Source organism: Euprymna scolopes, chromosome 30, assembly GCF_053919585.1.
Source record: "Euprymna scolopes isolate OS-2025 chromosome 30, ASM5391958v1, whole genome shotgun sequence".
NCBI lineage: Eukaryota > Metazoa > Mollusca > Cephalopoda > Sepiida > Sepiolidae > Euprymna > Euprymna scolopes.
The window spans coordinates 36,683,536-36,699,965 of NC_136511.1; the positions used below are offsets into that span (position 1 = coordinate 36,683,536).

General features: G+C 33.6%; 1 protein-coding gene across 1 annotated transcript in view; it reads right to left on the reverse strand.

Annotated features, from left to right (window-relative positions):
• The window catches only part of LOC145254744 (hemocyanin G-type, units Oda to Odg-like), a 67,981-nt gene extending 52,176 nt beyond the window's left edge, over positions 1-15,805 (reverse strand). Inside the window, exons 1-3 of the mRNA XM_080113483.1 lie at positions 15,598-15,805; positions 3,850-3,880; positions 6-1,241 (exon numbers count right to left, since the gene is read on the reverse strand). Of these exons, the coding sequence (XP_079969609.1) occupies positions 6-1,241; positions 3,850-3,880; positions 15,598-15,648 (1,318 nt within the window). The 5' untranslated portion in view covers positions 15,649-15,805. The remainder of the gene's footprint in view (positions 1-5; positions 1,242-3,849; positions 3,881-15,597) is intronic.
• Positions 15,806-16,430: the final 625 nt, after the last annotated feature.

A 16,430-nucleotide genomic window follows, 5' to 3' on the forward strand; every position in this document is an offset into this window, starting at 1 on the left:
CTTACGGTCTTGAAATCCATGCGGGGGAATATAAGAAACTGTAGGTTTCGGAATGATGTCGTCTGCCAGAAACGTTCCGTTTATTGCAGTGACCTTGACCATTACGTAATAGTCTCCGTCAAATTCTAAGCCGACAGCTCGGACGGCGTCGGTTATTTCGTGAAGATAAGCATAACCAAAGTTCCATGGCATTTCGTTTGCACCGCCCAGAATGAAGAACTGTCCTGCCTCGTTATCGCAATTATCGCTGTGCCTTTTGTCTTTTGCAGGAATGCACAACATTATTTGGATATTCGCAGATGATTTGATGCCACCCAATCTAAAGTTGGCATAAGCTCTTGGACGACTTCGACGGACTTTCAGAAAACTGTCCAGTTCTGCGATGCTCATTCCATTTAAAGTCAAATCATCATATTCATATTCCAAATGATCGTATGCGAACACGTTGCTAGGTTTGGCGTTGTCCTTGGTGAGAGCGACCGGATTTGTCTCACGACCAAACGGTTCCATTGGTTTATGGAAAAGGTTCAATCCACAATTGGCTTGCGGTGAAAGACCTCGGTGTTTTTGAAGGGCCTGCCACAAAGCAAATTGTCGTTCAACATTGGAATGATGCAAGAAGAAGAGTGGGTCATAAGATGTATACTCCAGACTGGACATAGAGTGCTTTATACGACCTCCGACCAAATAGTGGATGGGGTTATGGGCTACCTCAAACTGGACTTCGAAATGACAGAAATCTTCGTATTCCAAAGCGTTGAGCACTCCTTCTAAAAGAAAATTCTGATGTCCTTTTTGAGAAGCTTCATATAATCTATCGTCAACAGCCCTGGCCGTGACTTTATTTTCAAATTTTATCTCGCCAGAATAGAAGACATTCTTCTTTGCCTTTTTACCACTTGGGTCAATAAACAGTGGATGTTGTACGAGTTCTGGAAGATGTGTCATGGGTCGGGTCCAATCCCAATAAGGGACACCAAGTTTTGAACCGTGGGCGGCCATTGCTTGTTCGAACTGCACCATGTAGAGCCTATGCCACATCGGGAAGGTAGGCATACCATGCAGACAGCACACAATGGTTGAACCATCAGCAGCTTTACAATCAGCTGGTTCTCCGTGGTAGGCAGATATGGCTTGGTAACCTGTTGGTCCTTCATCGTCTTGCATACTGCGTAAAGCTACTTGCAGTTCAAGAATCTCATCCGGGCTCAGTTGGTCGACATTTTTGCGCATAAATTTGCCTGTAAAAAAGAAAGACATTTTAAGTTAAAGACAAACCGTGTCTTAAATAAAGGAGCAAACGATTATTTTAGAGTAAATAAAACGTGAAGGTTTAGGGTGGCTTTCTTTTTTATAAGAAAACATCACGCACATATTTTTAATATAAAAAGATTAAAAAATATTTTTGCACATAATTTTGCCTTTATATCGAACGCAGGTAATAATTTTATTCAAAGTAAAAAAAAAAAGTCGTTTAATACGAATTTTGGAATAGAGGGCGCATGTATCTTGTCTTTGTTTAATCTTTGCTATGTCCCACCCGCGACTGGGAAGTGACGCTGACTAAGTAACTTACGACACGGGTTGATAATCTGAGTGTGCCATGTCCAAATTCGTTCGTTCAATAGAAATACTTTCACTTAGGGGTGTTAGCAACCTTCACGTGGTCCCTCAGATTTTGTTATATGTCTTTCTACAAATAATTGTAACTAGAAAGATAGCAGGGAAACCAATGCCAACAATAACCATTTTCATACGAAATGAATGAATGATGAAATACCAACCAATTAGCAGCAAAATATCATCCCATTCACTTTAGAGGACATTTTCTACTCTTATGGCTTTTTACTTCGGGCAGTTTGTCTTTAGAATCCCCTTTCTATTTTCTGTCCCCTTGACCGCACCATTATGTAGAAATTTAAATATAACATGCAAAAAGATCTTGCTGGGCATTTTGTGTGCCAATAACTCGATTAACGCGGTACGAGTTGAACCCAACTTGCTTGTGTCGAATTGAGTGCAAAGGGCTCAAAAATGGTTACCAGTGATATAAATCAAACATGTTAACTCTTGATTGGCGAACGATTTCACTGAGAAATTGACAGGCGCCACAGGTCAAAGGGTGTATTTTAAGTACAAACGGTTAACGGAATATTACCGCCTCATACATACACCTTAAAATAAATAGGTACGCACATACGTTTCTAGTCTAATTAATGGCTGTTAGTCTATAGTTAGCCAGTCAAAGACTTGAGAAAACGAAAAAAGAAAAAAGTGATCGGAATCGATTGAGCGATGCGAGGCTTCCCAGAGAACGATGGAATCCGGAATAATGACTTTCTCCAAACAGTCAAATCCAGTCGTGTTTTTGGGAGCAGGCATGAATCTTCGCGCAGTGGGGGACACCAACCAAGAATGAGAAAAAGGTACGTGTCTTAAGATCTCCTTATATGTCACACACACACACACACACACACACACACACACACACACACACACACAAACACACACAAACACACATACACAAATGACTGTATCATACAAAGACAGACGAGCTCGACCATGTTATAAGTATATAGACACCCCACAAGAATATACACGTCACATTATATAGAGAACATACAGGAGAATATATACACCTCTCCCCCCACAACAGAACATGCAACTACTAACCAAGGTTGCTCTCTATAAATATGCGTCCTAGCACAGTAGCTTCATTGCCAATATAGCTTGTTTGCGACGAAGAAAAATAATAACATTTTTAAGAACTAAAAAGTACACAGTTAAAATTAGTATGATGGAGACATTTAAGAATTTTCTGAATTATTCTGATTATTCGTATTATTTGGATTCTTCGGACTATTGTTCTCATCTTGAGTGTTATTCATACAACATTTCGGCCGATGTAACCTTTGACCTTCTTCAGGTGTATTTTGTCGAACTCATGAATATTTCTGTCAAACCCGGAAATCTACACGAAATTTCGAACAGAACCCTTTATTTAATCCACAGCAATCCCTCGGTTCCCTCGGTCATCTCCGGGTAGAAGTCTTAAGTAATTTGAAATTGTATTCTTAGTCTCGTCTGCTCGCAATGAGGATTGAAATTTCGGGGCTTCTGCACTTTTGTTACCGTGCTGTATTTTTAAATATTATTTTCAAGTTAAATGAAAGTTTTACATCTTGTTCTATCAAATTATTAGGTAAAAGTACAGAATAATTACAAAACACTCTCACCTACCCATACTAAGAATAGCCTTCTAAATAATAACGTTATCATTTCAGCACGGTAACAAAAGTGCATAAGTACCGAACTTTTGACCTGTAGAAGAGTTTCCCTAAAAACTGAATTTTACCTAGTACTTTATCCGTTAGACCACGGGTCCTTGTAGACGAAGAAAGTCGAAGGTTACATCGGCTGAAACGTTGTGTGAATAAGTAGTTCGAATAATACAATGCTGACATATAAGATCAGTAAATACGATTACTATATGGGGACAATATGTTGTTTTTAATGGGAACCACCACTTATCAAGGCCAGAAGACGACCCGAGGATAAAGGTTAATAGATGTAAGGTGGTCATTGAGACAACAGCGTAATGATCGGTAGCAGTGTAAATTGGGTAAAATTTGATTATTTAAGAGGACAGCTCAACAACAACTTGTTTACATTGGACTTGAAAAAGACTATGTTGCAGTCAGCTGAAAAGCAGCCCCGCGGTATAGAGTTCCACAGGTGGACGGTACAGGTCTATATAAAGAAGCTTTGCGTTTAGATTTAGGCACGGAAAAATAGTAGGAGAAATTGTTCACAAAAGTAGAAGAAAAAAAGAAATAGACATTTTCTCACCGCAAATTATTTCCTCGGGGCACATCCATAACTGAAAAATGAAAAGAAAATAAATATGTAACAAATTATGCAAATTAGTTTCAGATGTAGAAAAACAGTCAAGACTTGGAGAATCTAAATATTGATTTACTTGTCCGACGTCCGGTGTCACAAATATCCACCATCACCGCAAACATTAACTAATGAGAAACTCCCTTTATACTCGCTCTTTATTAGTTAAAAATCATTAAAACTATTTCCTCTCCAAGAATTTTCAAAGCAAAAAAAAAAAAAAAAAAAAAAAAACATGACTGTCTGTTTACGGCTTCAAATTGGCCGTTTTATTTTATAATTTAAAAAAGTCATATTTTTAAATTATAGATTCTTTTTTTAAAATAAAAAATGCGCAAGTGAATTAACATTTGTTTCTTTATAATTTATATAAAAATTATTCAGAAAAAAAAATGTGTTGTGCGTTGAATATTCATTGAAAAAAATGCAAATTTTTTAAATTAATTCTGTTTAGCTTAAATAGGTTAGAAAGAATTTACTAAGTAAATGTTTTCAATTCGTCGTTATTTGTTTTATTTTATTTTATATTATTTTTTATTCTTTATTTATGATGTGTTTTAAAAATTTCAACTGCTGTGGAATTTCCACGGGTTCAGCTAATATAGTACTATGACAATAAAGCAAAAGAGAACTTGTTTAACAGTGTGCCTTAATGGTACAAAAATTTGATCATCTCTTTCTCTACTCATATATATGTGTGTGTGTGTGTGTGTGTGTGTGTGTGTGTGTGTGTGTGTGTGTGTGTGTGTGTGTGTGTGTGCACGTTTCATTGAAGAGCAGAGACAACTCTTATTTGTTTTCACTTACAATCCATTTTTTCTTTTTGACGGGCTAGTTTCCGAGCATTCTGTTCAAATGTAAAAAAGAAATTTGCCGTATCCGCAAACGTTTTCAACCTCCATAGGTCATCCTCAGGCGAGTGAAACTAGCCCGTCAAAAAGAAAAAATGGATTGTAACAAAAACAAACAAGAGTTGTTTCTGCTCTTCTATGAAGCGTGCATAAAGGGGAAAATGCTGACCAAGTATACTAATATATATATATATATATATATATATATATATATATATATATATATATATATATATATATATATATATATATAGTTTGGGGATTAGAACAAGAGTCTAAAGAGCAGAGTATATTTTAATGTATTAGTAAATGCATTAATACAATTAAAATAAAAGAAAAGAAAAAACAGTGCTCGTTGTAATGTAGATATATAATAAGCTCGATAGGCATATATATCCTAGAGCTATTTTAATATTGAGTAAAATGATTGATAATTTATAATTAAAATTAAAAATTAAAAATCGATTTCATAAGGAAGAACAAACAAAATCAATAAATTGTACGATCGTTTCTAAAATTTTAGAAAGGCGAACCATTGCAAAATACATCTGCCTTACTTAAAAATGGTAGGTATATTTTTGTGTCTTTAGTTAAACACCCACCACCCAATATTTTTGCTGATGAAGAGACCTTGTTTTCAAAAACTATATGATAAAATTATTGCCCAAGACTCAATGTCTATCACAATAAAAACATCGTTTCCGAAACGATCGTACAATTTATTGATTTTGTTTGTTCTTTCTTATGAAATCTATTTTTATTTTTTTATTTTAATTATAAATTATCAATCATCTTACTTAATATACTACACTTTTTGACCCGTTAAAAATGGGAAAGTTATAGCCCATTGACTTAGAAAATGAATGCTTGATGCCAAATAGATTGTTTAATATGGTTAAATTTGTACTCATTTTTGCATTATATAGTAATCCATGTTAATTCCTATTAATCCTTAACTGTTTATCGAACTGATATTATAATACTTAGTTCGCTGCACTTTATCATAACAAAGCTTCATACAAATGTTCAGCCAAATCGTTTCTGAGAAAAAATTAGACGAATAGATAGACAAACAAATAGAAATATAGATTTATATTACAAGATTCATTCCTTAACTAATTAACCGATCATTATCAATTTGGGAACACGGTTGCTAGGCGTAAAGGGGTCGTAATATGGGCTATATTTAGTTATGAAATGGGACAAAAAGAAGTAGAAACCTTTTGTCGAAATTCAGATACCCCCGATTTCTGTGAAAATTTAACACTAGGCATAGCATTTGATGAATATTCTTTAAATGAATAAATGGAACTTTGTCGTAAATAATGTATGAACTTTCTTTTTATTAACACTTCTTGTGTTTTTTTGTTTCATGCTATTGGCTTCTATTCCATATTTAGCTAAACCAAGTCCACTTCCGGCGTCTTAACATTGCGTACTAAATTTTTGAATATAACCACTTTATTGGTACCCCAACAAAAGGAGAATGGACCTGTAAATTCATTCTTGTCCGTTCGTACTTTTCTCAATAGCTACACCTAAAATGGCTAAAATTGACACTTTTGTGCTTATTTAAAAAAAAAAATGATGCTTTGGATTTTTATAAAACTTTCTGAAAAGTTGTAATTAACTGATTTCTATATAATGCTGAACTAGGTGTGTCAGAAACTTCGTGAAAATATTGAATAATTGAAGACATCCAAGTTGTAGTCAGGAGGGAAGCAGGCAGACGAAACAGAGTTCCACGGGCGTGCAGTTCTAAGAAAGAAGCTTTGTTCATGGAATCTACGTTTTGATTTAGGCACAGATAAAGAGTGGGGAAAGTTTTTGACAGTGGATTTAGCTAGACGGGTGTTTTTCGTAAAAGATTGGCGATTGGGGACCAGAAGTTGAAGTTCAGACGAGCACCTGCCATGGAAATAACGATAAAACAAAGATAGGCTCGCAACGTCTCTTCTGTGGGATAGAGATTGCAGGGAAGAGAAAAGTGCATCCCCCACTAAGCTACGAAGTCTATTTTGTACTCTGTTAAGGTTGGATAGGTTGTTTTTAGCAGCTCATGCCCAGATATGGCAGCAGTATTCCATCCTTGGGCGTACTTGGCTTTTATATAGTTAGAGAATTGCATCAGTAGTGAGATATCTTCTGGAGCGGTAGAAGGATCCCACGATTTTTCCAGCGACCTTGGCAACAGACTTGATGTACGTGTTTCATTTCAGATCAGAAGTGAAGGTCAAGCCCAGAAACTTGTCAAAACATGGGACTTCTCCTAAACGAGAGCCATCCATTTCAATTGATGCCAGATGGGGATCAGAGCGTTGATGATGTAAAGATAGGAGTTTGGTTTTAGATGCATTAAAGGTAACCAGCCACGTCTTCCCCCACTGAACCACTCGTTCGAGATCAGAGGAGAGAGAATCAGTTTATTCGCTATTTCGTGTTAGGGGTGTCAATAATTCCTACAAAAATTCTGATGCACCTGATGCTGAACTTAGTCATTTTTTATGCCTCGTTCAATGGGCACTGACGGGGGACCATGCATGCTTCACTTGTTTTTCTTAAAACAAGTGAAGCATGTATTGAATTTTGGGGCATAACTAGTAAAGCCCTCAATTCTGAGTTCTTGACAAACTAGTAGAGCTTCTCCGATGAGACGTTTACGTTTATTTATGTATTTATTTATTTTTGATCGTAAATCACCCGATGACGTAAGAATGAACAAGTCTAACGAAGCCAACTGCGAGGGTCGTGTTTTGCATATCTTATCAAAAAGATCGTTTAAAAAAAAATATTATTTACATTTGATATTAGTAAACCTGAAAACATGACAACTCATTGTTTTTTTTTAACAAAAGATCGAGTTTCATATTTCTGACGAAATGAAATTCTTGTTGATTGAGCTTTGTTTCATTGGCAAATTATCTTGAGATACGTCCATTCAGCCTTTCAGTTGCGTCGATTCAATCTGCGCGTTTAGTGTTGAAACATAAAAAAAAAACACTAAAAAGACCAGAGAAAATGGGCAAGTGATTAATTTCCAGAGGTGAACAGTTTCTTAAAAAATTAGAATGAACTTATTATACAGGAGAAAATATAAAATCAATTTAGTATATATATATTAATACCGTAGTATTGTTCTCTGCTCGCTTCATAGTGACTTTCTGCTACTGTTTCGAAAGTTTCATTTTAATAAAAACAAAAGAAAGAAAAATGTGAATAGTGTATGTACTAGTGAGGAAATGAAAATATCACATTCCAAAAATCACATAAATCGATTGTTATGTATTTTGTTTTTTATCTTATCGAACTGTGTGTTTTTCTAACTGGTGTTATCTTCTGGTTATTTAACGGACTATTGTCCTCGTGCTCCTTAATGTCTATTTTAACGGCCTGTGACTCGTCTAGTGTTCGTGGGTGCGTGTGTGTATTCACAGTATATTTATAACGACATACCTGTTGCTGCGTGTCCTTTTGCCATTTGTTCACTGCCTGGGGGATTCGCCAACGTCTTGCGGAGCTGGGTTCTGTTATAACAAGCACGCATGCACGATACACAAGACGATGTGTGTTTTTAAATATTAGTTTTTATATATTAGTTTATTTCACACCCAGGCATGTCGTCTTCCACAGTATGGATTGAAATCGACGATCTCGAACTTGTGGCGTTTCTCTGCATCCATTTGGAGACCGTCGCCCCCTTATGGAGATACCTGGTTAATTCATCTTATTTCCTTGACTTCTCGAACCCAACTCAACTAAACTTAGCTTATTCAAATCGGAACACCTGACACATCATGTCCGGTCTCCATTCGGATACTTCCGGTGCAAACTGACCGGTCAACCAAGTTTGATACATGTCACAACATAACTTTTGACCCTTTCTGCATCTGTATGATTGCTCAACTTATTGTTTTCCATGATTCAATCTCTGTTATTTACTCCGTTAGATAGATAGATAGATAGATAGATAGATAGATAGATAGATAGATAGATAACTGAATAAATGCTTTTTACTCGACGTTGCCCGGCGATTACCTAACACGATCAAGTAGTTTTATAAAGAAAATAATTTTTAAGCGATTAATGGGAATTCATAGACATTACAACAAAAATCTCGCAATTGTTAATTATTGCTGAGTTATCTTCTTTGTTTCCTGGGATTATATTCAAGATAGCGACGCAAGACAATTGCTGCTCTCTTACTCAAAAAGTTTGATGTTCTTATTTAAAAATAAAACTACTTAAGCCAATTCCAAACTATGAGTTATTCTCTTGCTTTTACGTCACGTGTTCCAAATATGGCGAAGCGGCTTTTTTCGATAAACCTTTATTTAATAATGCAATAATATTTAACTAATTGCGACATGACAGTTAAATAGAGAAAATTACTTTTAATTGAAATTGACATAAAAAGTAAATAATATTTAACTAATTGCGGCATGACAGTTAAATAGAGAAAATTGCTTTTAATTGAAATTGACATAAAAAGTAAATATTAACTACTTTTTAATGGAAATTCAGTTTTTTTTTTTTAATTTTATTTTGGGATTTCTTATAACGAAAAAGGCGCAGAAGTTTGTGACCAAACGATAGCAAGAGTTCTGGTAGCAGAACGATACCAAATTGAAAACTTAATTTGACACACTAAAACCTACGTCATCAAAAAAAAAAATGGTCTTAAATCCAGAGTCTACCTTTTCTTTCTTCATATGTATTAAATGGTGACGGTGGTTAAGTGGTTAACGATCCGGACTGATGACTTAGGAGTCTCAAGTTCGAATCGTTCGTTCCACAAAAATCACTTTCACTCAGAATGTTGGCAACCTTCATGTGATTTCTCCTGTAAGTACTCGATGTCTTTCTCGAAAGAATTCTGACTACAGAAATATCGGGGAAATCAATGCCAACATTAGAATCTTCGGATTCATGAGAGATCATGATGATGATGATGATATACGAGATGTCTTCATTCCAGGCGTTTTTACACAGGCATTTAAAATTGTTATAGACTCTTGAAAATTCAGTATTTTATTGCTATACATCTTATAAGATGACTGGCCAATTTTTATGATTTCAGGTTTAAACTCAACAGTTACAGCAGGAATTGGAATACACCCTACTAAAGTTGATAAATTTCAAAAATGCAATCTAGACATGACGACACTTCATAAGAACGATATGTAATAAAATTCTGTTTTAAACTTGGAAAAAATGCAACAGAAACGTATGGAATGCTTCAGACTGCTTTTGTGCCATCTTGCATGAATCGAGCATCAATTTTTGAGTGGTATAAGAGATTCAAGGAAGGCAGAGAGTCTGTGAGAGGTAATGAGAGGTGTGGGAGAGGTAAAGAAGTCAGAACACCAGAGTTGATTGACCAAATAAAGAATTTCATGAATAAGAACCGTCGTGTGTCTATAGAGACAATAAGTGCGCAGTATGATGTCAGTGTGAGCACCCTTGGGACAAACTTTGTCCCCAAAGAAGTTCACAAAGAAAGATCAGACTATTTGACCAAGATATGCATCAAGATATTTCCTCGTCCTCCCTATAGTTCAGACTTTGCTCCCTGTGACTTTTAGGTATTCCCTAAGCCCAAGGAAAACTTTAGAGACTGTCGTTATGGGACAATTGAGGCGTTGAAAGAGTTTGCGAATAAAATACGTGCTTTTTTCTAGCCCTCGGACGAAACCATTTAAAATAGTGAGGGAAAACGTTTAAGCAAAAAATAACAAGTCAGGTGATCAACTCAAACTTATCGCGGCGTATGAAATAAATTCGGTAAGAATAGTCAACTATGAGGTTTTTCCCTTTAGGTCATCGGAAATGACAAAAAGAACTTATATGAAAAATTACTGACGTAATTCTATGAATTTACGTGATTAGTTTAGTGATGTACTCGAAAATTCAGGAGTAGGAACACTAGCGAAGCATAATTTTTTTTCTCACTCCTGACATAGGCTGCACATTAGTATTGCATAATGCGCAACTTTAAACTATAATTATTATTTGTTAAATATTTTAAGTAAAAATTGAAAACCAAAAAGTGGGCAATTTTAAATGAATAAAATCTTTTATTATTATTTATTATTATTATTATTATTATTATTATTATTATTATTATTATTATTATTATTATTATCATTATTGTTGTTATTATTATTATTATTGTTATTATTGTTATTATTATTATTGTTATTATTATTATTATTATTATTGTTATTATTGTTATTATTATTGTTATTATTATTATTATTATTATTATTATTGTTATTATTATTATTATTATTATTATTGTTATTATTATTATTATTGTTGTTATTATTATTATTATCATTATTATTATTATTGTTATTGTTGTTATTATTATTATTGTTGTTATTATTGTTATTATTATTGTTATTATTGTTATTATTATTATTATTATTGTTATTATTGTTATTATTATTGTTATTATTATTATTATTGTTATTATTATTATTGTTATTATTGTTATTATTATTATTGTTATTATTATTATTGTTATTATTGTTATTATTATTAATATTATTATTATTATTGTTATTATTATTATTGTTATTATTGTTGTTATTATTATTATTGTTATTATTGTTATTATTATTATTATTATTGTTATTGTTGTTATTATTATTATTGTTATTATTGTTATTATTATTGTTATTGTTATTGTTGTTATTGTTGTTGTTATTATTATTATTATTATTATTATTATTGTTGTTGTTTTCACCACTCACTAGGAGTTTTCACGCAGAGTATCACGTTATCGCAACAGCCGTTTACAATTGATCTCTCGTTGGCAGCGACCATTGGTTTTCGCTGGATTTGGGTGACAATAAGCCTCCCCAAGGTCCCAGTTCTTTTCGCACTCATCCAGCGGAGGTCTGGCTAGTGCTTTCTTTTCCCCGGTTTTTCTATCCTTCACGGCCCTCTTCAACTCTTTGGTATGGTGCCTGTTTATGCCAATCCCCGCCTTTTTATGTGAGTGGATAAGGATGTTAACTTGCAATTATACTTTCAGTTTTCTTACTTCCATGTGGTGTTGGTGTTTCTTGTTCTGTGACTCATGTGTATTAGTCTCCGCATTCAAGGGTTTTCCTTAATATTTCAGCTGTTTTCAGTTATTGTTATCCGTTGTATTTTCTCAGCCATCTCTCTGATTCCAATCTCTCTCATTCTTTTTTCGAAGTTTTTTGGTATTGTTCCTAGTGCTCCTACTAATATTGGTATCATCTTAAATTTCTTCATTATTATTTATTTACTGAGTCGAGACTTCCAAAATGTAAAAACTTCGTCTTCGGAGTAAGATTTTTTTCTTTTCCTCATTTTGTTGATATTAACCCCAGGGATTGGGTAGGAAGAGTCCCCTTAAGATAAAAAAACTGTCCAATAAGGTAACAACAAGTCTGAGCGATGCACTGTGATTAGTAGCTCGTGTTTGAATAGAGAAATGTTCACGTCTCAGAAAGCATCGTATATGTATGAATTTTTAAAATAGAAACAATTATTTGATTTGATTTTAAAATTGTACCATTCTTTAATTTATATCAAATTAAGTATTCGTATATGTTTATATATTTGCACGTACATCACTCCTAAACTAATTAACCGATCATTGCGAATTTTAACACATTGCTTCTATGCTTAAAGGGCACACATGTGGACTACGTTTAGGTTAATTTAGTTTTACGCAAAAAGAGAAGTGTTCATGAAAATTCAAATACTTTCGATATTTTTTAAATGTTAACAATATCTAAATTCACCAAATTTCAATTTTTTTTTTTTTTTGTATGTAAAAGAATTTTCAGATAACATAATATAGACACAACTTCCTGTTTGAAATTCAATTATTTCAGATTTACATTAAGTTTCATGCGTACTCATTAGACACCAAATTAAACAAGATTCCCCGAATTTCAATTTTTTTAAGACCGTTTAAGCTTTCGATATTTTCTAGAAATAAAATTATGCAATGGCTTTTGATCAAATTTGGAATAAGGATTCTAGACATAATATTTAGTGGCATTATACATTGATTTAAATCTTGTAGTGAATATAAAAGTGGTGTCACTATTCTGTTCGGAAAATTCATCTGACACACCCTGAAACGAGTATGTATATATATATATATATATATATATATATATATATATATATATATATATATATATATAACGTATCTGTGTATCTGTGTGTCTGTGTGTCTGTGTACATTTCCCTATGCAATAATTCTATCAATTTTTAGTCTACAGGCTCGAAATTTGATATACAGGGTACTGAGATGTGGGAAAATCGATATGATCGGTTTTTGGCCAGAAATTTGTCTGTTAAGGGGTCAAAGTTCAATGATTTGACCTTTGAGAACTCTACTAAACTCCTCCGACAATTTTAGGTCTACGCACTTGAAATTTTAGATATAGGTTCCTTGGACATGGATCTAACTTAATAACTTGATTTGAGCCCAAAACAATAAATTTTAAGCGGTCATAATAGGGGTTAAAGTTTTTAAAAAATTGACCTCTGCGGTCTCTTCCAAATTACTCAGACAAATTCTGGTCTAAATATTTGAAATTTTACATAAAGTGTATTCAGAGATAGGGCAAGCTTTTTCATCAGTTGGGGTCGAAAATCTTTAGTTACCAATATATAAATGTATGTATGTATGTATGTATGTATGTATGTATGTATGTATGTTTGCATGTCTGCCTTAAACTTTCAATAGAGGCGACGGATTTTACCAAGATCAGTATCGTTTTAAAGTTCGACCTTTCATGAGACAAATATCGAAAAATTGGCTAAAAACATTAATATCTTCCCCTTCAACTAGGCACTTTTCTATAGGGGGGGGAGGGCACTGTTTTCGCCAATATTTTTTAAAGTTATCCTCTCCTTTAGATTGTCTAGCCTTAATTTTAAAAAATATCGCTTCCGATTTGGCGGTGGTCGTAACAGCATAAACGTTAGGTTTTACCGTTCTTTTCCTCCTTTGCAGTACGGGTTCGAGCCTGCCTTCCTACTACCACTTTTTTTTTTTTTTGTTCAACATACACATCCAAACACCCGGACAACGCCGGGCGCCCATGCTAGTATATATATAAAAGTGAGCGTGTCTGTGTGTCTGTCTGTCTATGTACATTTCCCTACGCAATAACTCTGTCAATTTTAAGTATACAGACTCGAAATTTGATATACAGGGTACTGAGATTTGGGAAAATCTTTGTAATTCATTTTCGGACAGAAATTTGGCGATTAAGGGGTCAACGTCCAACGATTTAACCTTTGAGAACACTGCCAAACTCCTCCGACAATTTTGGCTATAAACAATTGAAATTTAAGATCTAGATTCTTTGGACATGGATCTAACTTAATAACATGATTTGAGCCCAAAACAATAAATGTTAACGTGTCATAATAGGGATCAAAGTTAAAAAAATTGAACGTTTTCTTTTTTTTTTCTTTTTTTTTTTTTGCTCAGCATACACCTCCAAACACCCGAGCAACGCCGGGCATCCATGCTAGTATATATATATATATATATATATATATATATATATATATATATATATAGGTTTGTGTTTACTCTAACCATTTTACGCAAATATTATGCAAGTATAAATCATGTAGAATATCTGCATGAATATAATTACACGTAGCAGTTAACTAAAGAAGATAATCCCATAAGGAAACGGAAAAAAACCTAATAGGGAATTAATTAAGATGAATGTTTAAAAGATATGCAAATTAGTTAGATCTTTTGCAGATGAATGCAATTCCACCATAGATATATAACAAAGTTGTATTTTCTGTTTAAATAAATATAAAAAAGGGCTTTTAATATGAACGTCAATACACAAAAGAATTATATAAATATATATATATATATATATATATTATATATATATATATAAAATTGAAAATGTCTGTGTGTGTCTGTGTACATTTTCCAACGCAATAACTCTGTCAATTTTAAGTCTACAGACTCGAAATTTTAAATACATGGTACTGAGATTTGGGAAAATCTTTGTAATCCATTTTCGGACAGGAATTTGGCTGTTAAGGAGTCAAAGTTCAACGATCTGACCTTTGAGAACTCTACCAAACTCCTCCGACAATTTTGGATCTAAACACTTGAAATTTTAGATATAGGTTCCTTGGACATGGTTCTAACTTAATAACTTGATTTGATCCCAAAATAATAAATCTTAAGAGGTCATAATAGAGGTGAAAGTTAAAAAAATTGACCATTTTTTGGGGGAGGGGGGTGTTTTGATTTTTTTTTGCTCAACATACACCTCCAAATACCCGGGCAACGCCGTGCTGAAATACGTATATATATATATATATATATATATATATATATATATATATATATATATATATAGAGAGAGAGAGAGAGAGAGAGAGAGAGAGAGAGAGAGAGTGACAGAGAGACAGAGAGACAGACAGAAGGGAGGGAGAAAGAGAGAGGGAGACATCGCTCCAAACAAGGCATGAAGCCACTTGATGCAAGGAGCTAAAAATAGTACTTTAAGATCAAAAACGAGCAAATAATAAGTGTGAGATAGAATAGATTCTGACCCAGAAAAAAAAAACAATTCCTCCCTTTTTATAAGAAAGATTGCTCATGGAATATAAGGACTAAAGGACGAAATAAGGAAAGTGAGAGTCACGAGGCTGATATATAAACAACTCTCGGGAAACTATCTTAATTAATAAAAACAAATCGCAGATGCATAAAGTCCAGTATATCTTAAGATGAAATCCGCAACTAATAATAAATATGAAATTATTTAAAACCGAAAAAAAAAAAAAAAAAAAAAAAACTTACCACAACGATAAATGCTAAGAAATGAAGCCTGTATCCTTGAAAGGCTAGCATGTTTCTTGCCCTCCGGCGATGCTCAGCTGTTTAACAGATATCGTAAATCAAACATGCTTTCAAAGTTTATATATTCGTACGATCAGATAAATAAAAAGGGGGAAAATTTATATCAGCAGACGAGTAAACGACCGATATAACTTGACACCCCAACCCCATAGTTCAACAACGCACGCAGCGCACACACAGCAGTCATCTCAAGTCCAATGGTCGAGAGAGATCACTCGAATTTCTTTGAATCGTACGGATTTAAGGAATTACACCAAGGAATTGGTCACGTATTCTGTTTTTTTCTATCTTCTTTACGGACACTAAAGATATTTTGTTGGAGTTTCCTTCTTTAAAAAGGCGGCTCTCGTTTAAAGTTCCTTTAGTAAAATTATAGCGCAATATTTCTAGACTTACAATTTAGAAAAAAAACGTGATGTATGTCAAGCCGCACTGGTGAGTTGTGATACAGTGGAACAGTACCGTATGTGGATGACAATATATATATATATATATATATATATATATATATATATATATATATATATATATGCACAACTTTGGTGCAAGTCTATAAATGGGCCACAATAAATCTTTTATACAATAAAAATCTGAAAAAAAATCTTTATAATGTACGTACTTGTCACTGCATGAAGATGTCATATTCCAAAAATTACGTAAATCGATCAAGTAGTTTTTTTTTTATTTAAGAAAATCAAAAATTATCGGAGGTTTAATCGGAGATTTGGCACGCGCCATCTTGTTTGAGATATAACGTCACTAACGCCCCCTGG